Below are 13,951 nucleotides of genomic sequence, written 5' to 3'. Positions count from 1 at the left end.
TGATGATTCTTTGGAATTTTGTGTTTGTACACCAAGAAGAAAAAAAAAATCTAATGTATTTGTCTAGAATACATTCATATGGATGATCCTTATTTCTGATATATCATGACATTTATTGGAAAGGCAGAAGGAATAAAATACAAAATGGATGTATAAGAAAAAAAAAAAAAAAAAGAGGGGGGAATCTAAGAAGAAACGATCATACACGACTAATTCTAACTAATTTTGAGTAATCATATCCAAATCTATATCAAAGGAGATATTGCATCCACAAGAATTCTTTGCATTGGGATTATCTACTACTTGAAAGGTGGATCCAATCAATTCTTCCACAAAATCAACATTGGAGCCTCGAAGATATTGTAAAGAGATACCATCCACCACAACTCGAACACCGTCCTTTTCAAATATACTACAAGAAGAAGAGTTAGCTCATGTTTAAAAGTTAGCAGGCAACCACTTACATATCATCTTCATCAGTTGTATTAGTCAATTCCATCTTGTTTTGAAAGCCATGACAACCACCAGAGTCGACCATGATACGTAATAATTGTGTAGGATCATTATCACGTTCTGCAATATATTTGAGTTGCTACAAAAGAAAAAAAAATTAAATGAAATGAGTATAGAGCTCTTATCACAAGTCACTTTTTTCTAAACTAGTTCAACAATATATCTAATATGTTACCTTCAATGCATTTTCAGTGATATTGATACCAGCTTCATTAGATGCTTGTTTCACAGTAGCTCCATTCCATAGTTTATCGTCATTTGATTGTGATCCATATGGTTGTCGGAATGGAATAAAGGTAGTAGAAAGTCGTGGTGATAAAGTTTTCGGTCTTAAAGCAGGAGAACGTCGTGATAATGGTACTAAGAACCGTAGCATTGTGTATATAATAGAGAGGGGTTACAAAAAATAAAAAATAAAAAAAAAAAAAGTGGAGAAGAATTTTTGTTTTTGTTTTTTTTTTTTTCCTTACTTTTTATATAAGTACCGACCCATTCTCATTCGTTGATTTTCACTGGATTTGCGCTTCACTCAATGAAGTACATCTACTTTTTAAGCTGTGGAAGATAGTGATGATGATAATAATAATGATAATAATAATAGTAAAAAATCAGAGATATTTTATGTTGTCAATCCTATTTTTGGCTCGTACAAAGATGATTGATCAATTGGTTCATTGATCGATGTGATCATCATTTTACGGAGTCAACGTTTACCTCAGTATTAATCATTCTTGTTCATTATTCGATGATGTCTTCCTTCTACCAGTTCTCATCAATCAGTGAAATCATCCTTTCTCATTTCACCATTTAATTCTCTCTCTCTCTTTCTTTTTTTCTTTTCTTTTCTTTTCTTTTTTTTTTTTTTTTTTTTTTACGATCCATTCTTTTTCTATTATTATCACTCAATGTCACCTACCATATTGGAAGAAGAGCAGATGGATGATGCTCAACTGGACGAAATCGAATTGTATGAAGGAGAACAAGACACCAGGAGGATGATCCATTACTGAATGCTTCTGAAGAAGATCAACTTGATGGACAACAACCAAATGAGTTGCAGAGGGAAGAGCTGGATGATCTTTTGGATGATGATCGGTTTGAAACACGTCCCATCACTGATATAAAAGTAACAGATATCATCCTACCTGGTGAAAATCAAGTTTCTGTCAGTTCAATTGCGAGATTGAGATTTGCTAGCAATGGAAGACAAGTGACTCTCACCTTGAGGATTGCCTGCCGCGGATGAACTAGAAATACCCTTAAAAGGATACCATGTGCATTTTACCGTCAACAATCCATCTCGTCGCTGTACTTTCTTGGATTCCGATGCCATCGATAGCACAATGAGGCATGGTTATGTTGCTATAGCATTACGACCCACTGAATTCCCTTTTCTTTATGATTTACTCCACAATATCTGTGGAACAATAACATCGCCTTTTGGTAAGCTTTTTTTTTTTTTTTTTACTTGCCTTTTGGCTGATCAAATTCATATTTATTTTTTCCTTTTTTTCTTTTTTCTTTTTTCTTTTTTCTTTTTCTTTTTCTTTTTTTCTCCTTTTTTTTTTTTTTTTTTAGACAAACAGATTCCTTTGCCCTTTTAATTGCACAAAGTCATACAACAGATCCGATAGCTTGGTGCAACACATTATTCTCTACCATTACAGCACCGTAAGTCATGGAAAAAAAAAAAAAGTTGCAACATGCTAATCTATTTTTTTTTTTTTTGGTTGCATTCATAGGAAAAGGAACGAGCCGCTGCTAGGATTCCCTGTAGAACGTGCCTGGTCAATGGTCTATGCAGAACTGCGCGGACGCTCTCGGGTCATTAGTATATCGAGTAAGCATCAAAATACATTTATATAGTTGCGGTTTAACCATTTATTATTATTATTCTCTAGGACATTGCTCCTACTCGCCCCCGAGTAACAACTTTGGCTAAATTAGATGGGGATCATCATATTCGAAACAATAATCTCCCAACGGACCAGGAAATGATACAACGTTGTCGCCAAACACAAACGACAACATGACCTCGACATGCTCGATTGGCTCCAGATCAACAACCTCAACAGATACTACAACCAATAGAAGCTCCTCTACCGGACAAATATATCAAAAGAACCAAGTATGTTTGTTTTAGATACTATTAATACTATGATGGATTATTGATCCATCGCTTAGTTTTTTATAGGAAAACAAGTGCTCTGTTGAAAATTGAAAATCGTACATCGACCTTTCGAACACCTGGGAGCTTGGAGAAGCATATCCATGACATGCACATTAGGACAGTAAGTAGAAAGACAAAATAAAAAAAAAAAAAAAGGAAAGCTTAGTTCGCCATGATTGACATTCTTTTTTCTCAATCTTGATAGCCTGCACGAAGAGAAGCCCTGAAAATTCCCCCCTGCTCAGAATGCCAAGCTCAACATCTCCACCCGAAAGGCATTCACCAAGGTGCAAACATTGACCTATGTCTCGGTTCATCATGTAAGTATAAAAAATAATCTGGATATATCTGAATATATTGATGACTGATTTTATTATTATCTCTTAGGATATCACGCGCAATTATCGAAACGCCAAAAACATCATGGCTGATCAAGATGAGGGAACATATTATGAATACGAGGACTTGACACCATATTTGCAACAGATGATGACGGTTGATGTATGATATTTTGGAAACAAAGAGTTGTCCGTATTGACGTACCTGAAGTAATCAACATCTAGTGGGCCTTCTCTTCTTTTTTGATGTCTTCTTTTTTAATATAATCAATCATTTAGTTAATATTTGAATCAATAAATGTTTTTGAAATACATATTGTTTCCTTTTATTTTTTTTTATCATTAATCTTTTATTCGTATAATGATGATTTTATATTGGTTTCCAATCATAATCTATCAAAGAACAGTAATCATGCTGATTTCAATTTAGACACACAGGGCATTCTCGGAATCTACGCTCAAACCACTCGTGGACGTCAAGTCAAATCTCTTGAAAGTAACCAATGAATTTATGTCGGCTTATGAAATACAAACTTTTTTTTTTTAATTCCACCCCCCCTGGCTGGTCCAACAGAAAAAAGAAAACAAATTTTTGACCAATAAAAATACAAAGAAAAAATTTTTCAATCTTTATAAAGTTCAACGGGAAGTCTGTTTACTCCTTTTTTTTTTCTTCTTTCCTTTTCCCTTAACTTTCAACCCCACTCCCTTACATTTATATAAAAATGTCTTCTTTCGCTGAACAAAACAAGTTTGCCATTGTAAGTATTCAATCATCTTATTATATATTATTATTTTAGTCAAAAAGAAAAAAAAAAGATCAATTGATCTTTTACCATCTTTTTTTTTTTTCTTGTTTATTAAAAAAAAAAAATATACTGATAACTCTTTTTTTTTTTCAACCTAGGATTTCCTTATGGGTGGTGTTTCCGCCGCTGTCTCCAAGACTGCTGCTGCCCCTATTGAACGTATCAAGCTTTTGGTCCAAAATCAAGATGAAATGATCAAGCAAGGTCGTCTCAGCTCTCCCTACAAGGGTATCGTTGACTGTTTCAACCGTACCGTCAAGGATGAAGGTTTGGTTTCCATGTGGAGAGGTAACACTGCCAACGTTATCCGTTACTTCCCTACCCAAGCTTTGAACTTCGCTTTCAAGGATAAGTTCAAGCGTATGTTCAACAAGGATAAGAAGAAGGATGGCTACTGGGCCTGGTTTGGTGGTAACCTTTGTAAGTCTGAAAACATTTGATATTTCACTATGATTTTTTTTTTTTTTACTGAATTTTTTTTTTAAATTTCTTTTTTTTTTTTTTTTTATCTCTCGTTTCTAGTGAGCGGTGGTGCTGCTGGTGCCTGTAGTTTGTTCTTCGTTTACTCTTTGGATTATGCTCGTACTCGTCTTGCTAACGATGCCAAGTCCTCCAAGGCTGGTGGTGAACGTCAATTCAATGGTTTGATTGATGTTTACAGAAAGACTTTGGCCTCTGATGGTATTGCTGGTCTTTACCGTGGTTTCAACATTTCTTGTGTTGGTATCATTGTTTACCGTGGTTTGTACTTCGGTATGTACGATTCCATCAAGCCTGTCATGCCTGAATCTCTCAAGGATTCCTTCTTGGCTTCCTTCTTGTTGGGTTGGGCTGTTACCACTGGTGCTGGTCTTGGTAAGTTGGATTGTTTATTTAAAAATTTTTCTATTGGGCGGAATTCAAAAGATTCAAATGATTGATTTGTTTTTTTTTTTTTTATATAGCTTCTTACCCCATTGATACCGTCCGTAGACGTATGATGATGACCTCTGGTGCTGCTGTCAAGTATGACTCTTCTTTGGCTGCTTTCAAGGAAATCGTTGCTAAGGAAGGTGCTAAGTCCTTGTTCAAGGGTGCTGGTGCTAACATTCTCCGTGCCATTGCTGGTGCTGGTGTGCTCAGGTAAATTCAAAACCAATGAATGATAAAAAAAAAAAGTGTGGAGAAAGGGCGATGATGATGATGATTTAACTAATCGTATTTTATTCTTTTAATTCCTTTAGTGGTTACGATTACCTCCAAGTTGCTGTCTTCGGCAAGAAGTACTAGGTTGTTTTTAGTAGATTAGGAACATTTTATATAGATACAAATTTTTTTTAACACATGTTAATATTTGGAGTTCAATAAAAAAAAATATATGTTATTTTGTTTGAAGTTAATTTGATCTTTTTATGTATGTCTTTTATTTTGATGATGTGTTTATTGAATTACTAGTGAAAGTGGCTTGTGATAAACCTGGGATTACCATTCGACCTGTTACACTTACTGGGATTGAAAAAAGGTACGGGTTGTTAGGGTAAGTTTTACCCCTTTTTCCATATGTCAATTTGGATGACGATGAATAAATATAGTAGGATCTTGATATTGTGTTATATTAGCTGAAAATAATAATAATAATGAAGATAGATTGGGAACATAATGATTATGTGATTAAAAGTTGTTGACGACACAAAAAAAAAAAAAAAAAGAATACCCCTGACGGATACTTTTTACTATTTGTTGAACTTTATTTCATTCTCCCTTGCACCAGCTCAAATAAACTATTTTTTTTTTTTTGACACAGGTCATGATTCTTTCCTTCTATGTTGTATCACCAAAGCGAGGCATTTCTGATAGATAGATAGATAGATACTTCCGTTATTAAAATTGACAAGACATCACGTTTTGATTCAACTTGATATATCCTTCAAGTTTTGGTAACCAAGTTTTTTTTTTTTTGTATCTTTTTCCTTATCTCGCAATTTGTAGAGTAAATTTAAAAGCAAAAAATCAATATCGTTATCCCTCATCCAATAATGATCATCATCCAATAAAATCACCACCGTTAGATTCCTCTCAAAAAATTAGTTTAATACCATCTAATACCGTTTTCTCGCTTACATTACCATCTATCGGATAATGATCACTAAAAGATTTCATCGATTTTTCCAAAAATTGCCTGATGACCCCCTGATGATTCATTCTTACAGCCAAACTTTGGCTGTGGAGTTTCAAAATTTTGGCTGTAAAATTCAAAAATGGATCCCATTTTGAACCAAAGCAAGCAGACCTTTTTGCCATTATCAACAATATCAACGAGACCGCAAAAGATACTAATTGTAGTATAAATTGTTTTTTTTTCCCTTTCGTATTTATTTTTACCACATATATATTTACTGCTGTAGTATAGTACTCTCTATTTATAATAACCTGATATTTATGCATGTATCGTGTCTGTATAAAAAAAAAACTCGATTCGTCCTGTACTTCAACCTTGTAACGTCTAATCATTTTTTTTCCAAGATGATCCATCAATTCAGAATCTGTTATCCATCTCTCAGAATCTATCACTTAGCATATAAAGCCTAACATCCCCATCATCCTACCATCCCATCGTGTAGAATCTATCATCCATCATTTGCCATATACACACGTCTACTAAACCACTTGAATATTCGATACCAAAAAGAAAGATTTTATTGATCAATATATGACTATATGGTCTACGTGTCCAACAATCATTAACTAATACGGAATACCTTTTAAGTGGGAAAAAAAAAAAAGAGTTAGATCGCATTGGCCTTTTCTTTTTTTTTTTTTCTTATTTCTTACCATTGGTCAATTTTTGGAAGTAATCATAAAGAACAGTGCGTTGATTTTCAAAGGAATCCCTAATACGCATCATAATAAAATCGGAAGCTTGTCGTTCAGTCTTATCCACCTGGAATCGAGATCGCATACGTTTAATTGTTTCACCCTTGAAACATGGAAGACCAGATTCAAGCATGAGAGTGACTAACTGCATGATATATTCAGCATAAGGACGACAGGCCAAATAAGATTTGATCATCAGTTCCGAAAAGTGTTTGAAGGCTTGTTCTTGAGATCCACCACCCATCACTTGAATCATTTCAGCTGTCAACTTGAAAGGTGAGCTTTCGAGAATGCCACCACCAGGAGCAATATCAAAGATAAATCCGAAATCTATATTAAAAAAAAAAAAAAGAGAATGAGGTTTGATTGATCATCAATAGAAAAAATAAAGTCTTTTTTTTTTCTTTTTTTACCAATATGAATAATATGTCCATCATCATCCAACATAATGTTACCATTATGTCGATCCTTGAATTGAAGTAAATACGAAATCAAAGAGTATGCAGCCACAGATTGAACAAAATTGATACGAGCACGTTGGAAAGCAATAGAATCAGGAGAACCATATTTGGCGACAAAATAATCAAATAAACTGTTGACACGTTCACGACCAAGTTGATCACGAGAAATAGAGTTGGGTAAGACATCAATCACACCATTACCAGGCGCCGTAGCAACTACACGATAAGGATATACATAGAGATCTAAGCCAACACTTGTAAAGATGTTTTTGAAGACTGCAATCAACTGAAGAGCTAGTACGTCTTGACGACAATCGTCACCAACCTTGAAAATGGCACCTTGCCATGTTTGAATGGTTTGCTTGTGCACTACACCTTGTTCACCTCGCATCAAAGCTTGTCGCATCTTTTCCGTATCTTCCACTTCCTTTTCTACCTTGAAAGTAGCCATGAAAGGTGCCTAATATATGATCAAATGGAGATAAGTTTCATCAATAAATCTCTCTTTTTTTTTTTTTTTTTTTTTTTTTTTTTACTTACTTTAGCATGAGATTGAAGAGGTCTACCAGAAGTACGATTGATATCCACAACATGACCATCAGGATTGGAAGGCAAGTATACACCAACATCCACTTGAACTTTGGCCAATTCCTCATCCAAACGTTTCTAAAAAATATAGAAAAGGCATGAGATCAAAAAAAAAAAATCATTGGATATCACCTATTTTCATTACCTTTTGCATTGGTTTCTTTTCTGTTTGACCATATTTAATATATTCCTTGAGATATCCAGATATACCAGTGACTTCATTGAAAAATTTGAATTCACGTTCATAAAATGCACGATCTGCACCAGTAAAGGAGGCTACCAAATTGTCGATAACACGTTCCAAAGTAGGCTTGAGAGCATCAGGCTTAAGACAATCCTTATCAGCATCCACAAAAAAGTTGGCCTTCATATTCCAAATAAGTTGATGAGCAAACAATTGAGAAACTTGACCCGCTTCCATAATGTACTTTTCAACATATCCCATTTCATCGTAACGTAGCGCTTGTACAATTTGAGGAATATAAAAGAATACCGTATCCACAGGATAATATTCCAAACTTCTCATAGCATATTGTAAGATCAAAGGATGATTATTGAAAGCAGGTAAAAAGTAATTGGCGGCAGTGATAGCTGGCACAGGAGCCCAATATTGTAAATACTAGAAAACAATCTCGGAAATGAGGTGATGTTTCATCTTTTTTTTTATCTATATATATATAATTACCTTCAAATCTAGTTTGGCGTTTGGTACCAAGCGATCACCAAGTAAAATAATCAAAGCTTCAGGAACATCCACAACATCCAAGGAATTATTGGCAATCAAACGATGAAGTTCACGATGAACCACAGGGAGTACAAATCGAGTATCCATTTGAACAGCTAAACGAGGAGAAACTTCCCAAGCAAAACGGATCATTTCCTTCCAAGAATCTTCCATCACCAAGGAGCGTTCGGTATTTCCAGTAAACACTGAAGGTAAACCATGACCAGTTGCATTCAAAGGATTACACCACACAGACAAACGAGTCAATTCACTTTCAACAAAGAGCATAAGTAACTTTTTAGCTAGATGATGTTGTCGAATCACATCGTCCTTGGTTTTGTCGTTCAAAAACATATAGAGTCCAGCGCCAATTTTTGACGTACTTGTAGCATTATTCTTCAAAGGTGAGCTGGTAACAAGGTAACTGAGGTTTGGTGTATCATTACTAATGGCGGTATAAAAGTCATTCAATAATTTATATAACATCAATGCTTGACTCTTGCGGGATCCATAATGCCATCTATAAAGGGCAAATAAAAAAAAAAATATGTCAATGAATGGTGAGATATCTTTGTTGTGTTATTTTCACTTACTTGGGAGTCAAGCTAAACCAGTTAAAAGCAGCATCATAAACAAGAGAACGGAACTTGTGTTCAGCTAGAGCTTCCATTCGACAAGATTGTAACATTTTCAAACCAAGACGAAGTAATTGGAATCGAGAATAACAGGCCAAAGAGTGAGTACTCATCAAATGAGCATTTTGGAATGATTCCTGCAATAAACGAATAAACATGTTGACAAGATGTTTGCTTCGATGACGAATGGCATAAAATCTACTACTGAGGAATTTGATCCAAGTGACATGAGGTGAAAATAAGAAGGAAGCTACACGTATAGTATTGTCACGGATAGCCTTGTCCGATGGAGCATAAGTCATCTTGCTAACAAAAGGATGTTTCACACTAATCATATAAAAAATCAAAAATATCAACTTTGTAAAATAATCATACTACAAAAAGAAAAAGAACCATCGTTTCGTAACTTACTTGAGAACTGGTGAGAATAGACCTTTGCGATGACGTTGAGCCCAACTCCACATACCTAACATTTCCACCATCAAACGATTTTCAATTTCAGGACGTTCAACCAATATCCAAGTCCAAACAGAAGTACCAAGTTCCAAAGATTCAGGAGTAAATAATAAGACAGGAATACGTACCAAATATCGAATCAAATCAGGATGAACATGCGGTAAAGCAATAGTGAATCCAGCAGCACGATGTAAAGTACTGTTCAATCGCTCTACCGAAACGTCACGAGTTTGCTTAATATCTTCAGCCAAGGTTTCTAAAGCTTTGAGAACGTATCCAACTTGTTTTTCCATAGCATCTGAACCTGAGTTGCCTATATTGAAGAAGGAAGGGAAAAAAAAAATGAAATCAAATGGTCATCATTACGTTTTCACATTTCTTGTTCCATCTTTTTTTTTTTTTTTTTGTCCATTTCCCTTACCTGGTTGTTCATTCAGATCATAGAGATATTCTACACCACTAATTTCACCAGCATAGAATCGACGAGAAGTAAACCCACTAACAAAACTGGAAGCAATATCAGGATGAATGGATGGCACCTTGGGAATAAATTCGTTTGAATGATGATTCTTTGTTGTAGCTTTTCCAACATCCAGAGCAAGAGACCGACCTAAATGACCAACATCGAGCGGGGTGTTCGAACTAAAACGATCAAAACCGGCAAGATAGCTTTGAAGAAGTCCAGAAATTTCTAAAGGAGCACGATCCACAGCAAGATGCAACCATTTCCTTGCGCTTTCATAGAATTGAGTACAGATTTCCTTGCGATAAGTAAAACTGTCACCAAGTTCAATAGTAATACCACCAGGAAGACGAGACGAAGAAAATTGATACACAGGTGAATATTCATCACGATATTCTGCTTCACAACTGAGCCAGAGTAATTGCACCAGTTCCAATAGTAAAGTGATCAGATGTTTATCCGCAAAAGCTTGAGGGAATGAAGTAACAATTCGATCAGTTGTTTTGATTGCTAATTGATGCACTTTGGACAATCGATGACAACAGAGTTCCAATAACACAGCTACTTGTTTTCGAAGATCACCTTCCAAAGTTTGAGTAGCAGCCTTGTTTGCCGAATCCTTTGTAAAAGCATTTGCCACACGTTCAGCAATGGTTTCCAGACAATTTGCCAATGAGCTAGTACTAACTCCATCATTCATAAAATAACGTAAGACAAAGCTACAATCACCCATCTTGCTGCGCATCATTTCCACGTGGTAAACACTTAGGGCAAAAACCAGTTGAGCATACGAGAAGGTCTTAACATCATAGGATAAGGAGGGTAGCACCATCAAAAGTTTTTGTCGCATTGTCCCGACATCCATATCCACTGATCCACCACGAAGAACAGAGTTGTATTCCAAGTCACTTTCCAAATAATTTGTAGCACTTTCAATCACAAGTACAGGAGTTTTCTTCGCTATTACTTGCAAAGATTCATTCCATTCGCGAATCCACATAGATTCAGTCACAAATCCAAATACGACACAAAGGAACCACATGTTGCGGAAAAGAGAGACAGTTTCAGCACTACATCCAATATGAGGTTCAAAATCAGGATGGGACAATAAAGCTTGAAGCGCAGGACGGAGAGTTCCAAGTTTCGATATGAGAGGAAGATCGGATGATTTTTTGTCCTTTGCCATGATACGTTGTATAGCGTTGCCATTTTCCACAAAAAGAGTTAACAAACTACTAAAATAGGTTTGATAAAATTCAGGTCTTGATGACAATCTAACAGCTAGATCGTGCATTGCGTTTTGAATCTATCAAAAAAAAAAAAAAAGGACAATATATCTACATTAGTCACCTGTTTCTTTAATAATATATACGTTATAAATGATGCTTTTTTTTTTTTACCGATGAAGAAAGTTGCTTATTATCAATGGCTAGTGATTCACGACTAAGATTGGAAAACATGTTCAGAATATCTTCAAATACCTTGGCAGGAGCCACCAGAGCAAGGTCCACAAGACGAGAAGTAAGGGATGAAATGGAAGCAACAGACAATGATTTGCGTCGAAGTAAAAGCATGGATAGAGCTTGAGTCATAATCTATATTTATAATATCAGTATGAGTATTCTTGACCTTTTTCTTTTTTTGTTATTATTATTAATTTGTTTTTTTGATATTCTTACCGCTTCATCCTTCAAATAAACAGCAACACCCACAATAGCAGAAAGAGCATTGGTGCACACTTGTTGTTTCTGTTTTTCATTCAATTGTTCTGCAGCAGGAGCACCAGAAATAGCATGATGACCCGTTTCATTTCCATCATCACCACTGTATCGAGTAATTTCATTCAGCAAGGCATACAAGGTGGATATGGCAGCTTGAGACATTTGAGCTTGAGGTTTCGATTGTACACATTGTGCCAGACGGATAACAGCATATTGTTGAACACTAATATCACTTGCATAGAGTTCAAAGACTGGAGAAGGTGTAGCCAAAAACCGAGAAATACTGTTGATCATATTATTGTTCATATATGGGAAGCTATAAATAAGAAATAGATATTGTCATGAGAATTCTTTTTTTTTTTTTTTGATATGATGTGTAATAAAAGGCAGATAGTTAGAAAAAAAAATTCTTACTTGATGGAGAGAAGAACTGCAGCATCCAGAGCAGCCACTTGAATCCAAGCATCAGGAATTTTAGGGACAGTAAATAGACATTCAGAGATATGGTCTACAAGTTGGTCATCCATTTCATGTAGATAAACAGAAGACAATGCCGCCACATGCTATATTGAGTATCAAAAAAAAAAAAAAAAAAAAAAAAATAGAAAAAAAAAAAATATTATTTTTGTTAGTAATACAAATATGTGTAGCATTCTCTTTTTTTTTTTTTCTTTCTGAATAATTACCAAACTGGTACCCATAATTTCTTGCATATAACCATCCGTAGCCCATTTGTTGTCATTTTGATCTTGATTTTCAGCAAACTTTCGGACATCTTCATAATAACCTGAGCTCATGACATAAACAGATCGTAAGCTGTGATTCAATTCTTGGTTCTTGTTAGAGGTATCAAAAGGTTTTTTCATCAAAGCAGACCAGGCAGTATCAATAGTGTCAGTCCAGTGAGATTTGCGAGTTTTTCCAACCAAAACTGATGGAGTAGATGGTTCATTATTGGATGGATCAGCTTGAGCAAGGACGCGAGCGGTAACATTTCGAAGAACAATGAGCAAGTCATACACAACACGGTTGCTGCTGAGTGGCATTCCATCTTCCCAATAGCGAGCTAAAACACGGCGCCCATAACCAGATACATCATGATCTTTGAGACATGTTTGAATTGAAGTAGCAATTTGTTCCAGCACAGTATCTTGAATCAATGATTGTGTATTAGTACATAATATTAATAATTGATTGCTTCGATACAAATAGGGACTAAGTTGTAACGCACGAGACAGACCAGCCAAAGATGGTAAAATGAATGTAATGGTGAACTCGACTATTTGTATTAAAAGAAAAGTTGTCATTAATCAGAATCAAATATATATATACCATTTCTATTTTTCCTCCCTTCAACAACCCCCTTAGATAATTTTATCCTTTTTTTTTTTTTTTTTTTTTACCATTGCTAGATAATTGCTGCATAAGGGCTTCTGCATATTTCCAAAGAATACTGGTAATACGTTCATATACAGAAGGACACTTGTAAGAGATTTCCAATAAACCAGATACCAAACTATAAGTAATACCATCAGAAGGAGGAGGACCACGAGTGAGAGTAACAGGTTCCCAATCATATACAGATAAATGTCGAATATAGGATAAAAGTCGAGGTAAAAGTTCCAATTGTCTTTCTTCTGTTGCTTGAGTAACATATTTCACCAATGCTGTCAAAGTTTGCTGGCTACGTCGAGTCTAATAGTTATTTAAAAACAAATAAAAATAAAAAAAAAAAATAGTAATAATGAACTAACAGTTCCTGAAAATAATACAAAATAAAAAAAAAAAAAACTTACCATTGTACCCACGCTAGGAATAGAACCACGAATATAAATGTTATCATCATCAGGAATATCCAAAGGAACAATAGGACACTTTGAAACTAATTTTTCTACTTCATTTGTAGTAGCTTTTGAACGAGAATCGGCGAGGACTTCAGCTAAACCAAGTAGAATACGAGAATGCAGGTCGTTCTCTAATCTAAACAAACAAAAGGAGAATAAAATAATAATCAATACAAATAAAATAACAAAAAGAATAGATTGTATTACCTCGTCATATTGGTTTTGATGACTTTGTAAAAGAAAAAAAAAAAGAAAGGAAAAGACAAGGTAATCAAAGAACAAAAAAGTATTGAAATTCACTTTCACGTGCGGAAGTTTAATAGACCTGGCCCGTTCTTCATTACTCTTTTTATCATTTCCACATCTTGTCATCCAA

The 13,951-nt window shown here is 35.0% G+C and overlaps 4 protein-coding genes across 4 annotated transcripts; 2 read left to right on the top strand and 2 right to left on the bottom strand.

Moving 5' to 3' along the window:
* Nucleotides 1–157: 157 nt before the first annotated feature.
* On the bottom strand, nt 158–914 carry BX664DRAFT_292931 (uncharacterized protein). Its single transcript, XM_051542015.1, has 3 exons — nt 689–914; nt 465–592; nt 158–412 (listed from the first exon to the last, which is right to left on the bottom strand). Exons 1-3 carry the CDS (start codon nt 887–889, stop codon nt 220–222), a joined length of 522 nt encoding a protein of 173 aa, XP_051403649.1. The 5' UTR covers nt 890–914; the 3' UTR covers nt 158–219.
* Nucleotides 915–1,418: 504 nt separating this feature from the next.
* On the top strand, nt 1,419–3,190 carry BX664DRAFT_347396 (uncharacterized protein; the record flags this gene model as incomplete). Its single annotated transcript, XM_051547546.1, has 8 exons — nt 1,419–1,480; nt 2,092–2,184; nt 2,256–2,337; nt 2,415–2,517; nt 2,572–2,641; nt 2,708–2,804; nt 2,929–3,003; nt 3,071–3,190. 8 exons carry the CDS (start codon nt 1,419–1,421, stop codon nt 3,188–3,190), a joined length of 702 nt encoding a protein of 233 aa, XP_051403648.1.
* A 476-nt stretch (nt 3,191–3,666) lies between these two features.
* On the top strand, nt 3,667–5,209 carry BX664DRAFT_326317 (ADP,ATP carrier protein). The gene is made up of 5 exons (XM_051544205.1): nt 3,667–3,782; nt 3,929–4,250; nt 4,353–4,685; nt 4,775–4,952; nt 5,054–5,209. Exons 1-5 carry the CDS (start codon nt 3,747–3,749, stop codon nt 5,097–5,099), a joined length of 915 nt encoding a protein of 304 aa, XP_051403647.1. The 5' UTR covers nt 3,667–3,746; the 3' UTR covers nt 5,100–5,209.
* A 991-nt stretch (nt 5,210–6,200) lies between these two features.
* Nucleotides 6,201–13,936, bottom strand: BX664DRAFT_326316 (uncharacterized protein). The gene is made up of 16 exons (XM_051544204.1): nt 13,783–13,936; nt 13,528–13,711; nt 13,135–13,426; nt 12,418–13,010; nt 12,146–12,294; nt 11,690–12,047; nt 11,411–11,605; nt 9,969–11,316; nt 9,503–9,860; nt 9,050–9,418; nt 8,418–8,976; nt 7,878–8,351; nt 7,685–7,810; nt 7,097–7,604; nt 6,642–7,013; nt 6,201–6,568 (listed from the first exon to the last, which is right to left on the bottom strand). Exons 1-16 carry the CDS (start codon nt 13,788–13,790, stop codon nt 6,555–6,557), a joined length of 5,907 nt encoding a protein of 1,968 aa, XP_051403646.1. The 5' UTR covers nt 13,791–13,936; the 3' UTR covers nt 6,201–6,554.
* Nucleotides 13,937–13,951: the final 15 nt, after the last annotated feature.

The sequence above is a fragment of the Halteromyces radiatus genome (assembly GCF_025201355.1).
Source record: "Halteromyces radiatus strain CBS 162.75 chromosome Unknown BX664scaffold_2, whole genome shotgun sequence".
Lineage (NCBI taxonomy): Eukaryota > Fungi > Mucoromycota > Mucoromycetes > Mucorales > Cunninghamellaceae > Halteromyces > Halteromyces radiatus.
Note: the sequence above shows the minus strand (reverse complement) of the source record. Positions and strands in the feature narration are given on the sequence as shown.

Excerpts from the sequence above, each read along its gene's own strand:
- BX664DRAFT_292931 (XM_051542015.1), bottom strand. The coding sequence starts at position 889 with ATGCTACGGTTCTTAGTACCATTATCACGACGTTCTCCTGCTTTAAGA. Across the intron at positions 593-688 it reads TCACTGAAAATGCATTGAAG|CAACTCAAATATATTGCAGA; the intron begins GTAACATATTAG and ends TTTCTTTTGTAG. Across the intron at positions 413-464 it reads ACAACTGATGAAGATGATAT|TATATTTGAAAAGGACGGTG; the intron begins GTAAGTGGTTGC and ends TTCTTCTTGTAG.
- BX664DRAFT_326317 (XM_051544205.1), top strand. The coding sequence starts at position 3,747 with ATGTCTTCTTTCGCTGAACAAAACAAGTTTGCCATT. Across the intron at positions 3,783-3,928 it reads AACAAAACAAGTTTGCCATT|GATTTCCTTATGGGTGGTGT; the intron begins GTAAGTATTCAA and ends TTTTCAACCTAG. Across the intron at positions 4,953-5,053 it reads GCTGGTGCTGGTGTGCTCAG|TGGTTACGATTACCTCCAAG; the intron begins GTAAATTCAAAA and ends TAATTCCTTTAG.
- BX664DRAFT_326316 (XM_051544204.1), bottom strand. Across the intron at positions 9,419-9,502 it reads CTATTCTCACCAGTTCTCAA|TGTGAAACATCCTTTTGTTA; the intron begins GTAAGTTACGAA and ends TTATATGATTAG. Across the intron at positions 8,352-8,417 it reads ACGCCAAACTAGATTTGAAG|TATTTACAATATTGGGCTCC; the intron begins GTAATTATATAT and ends ATTGTTTTCTAG.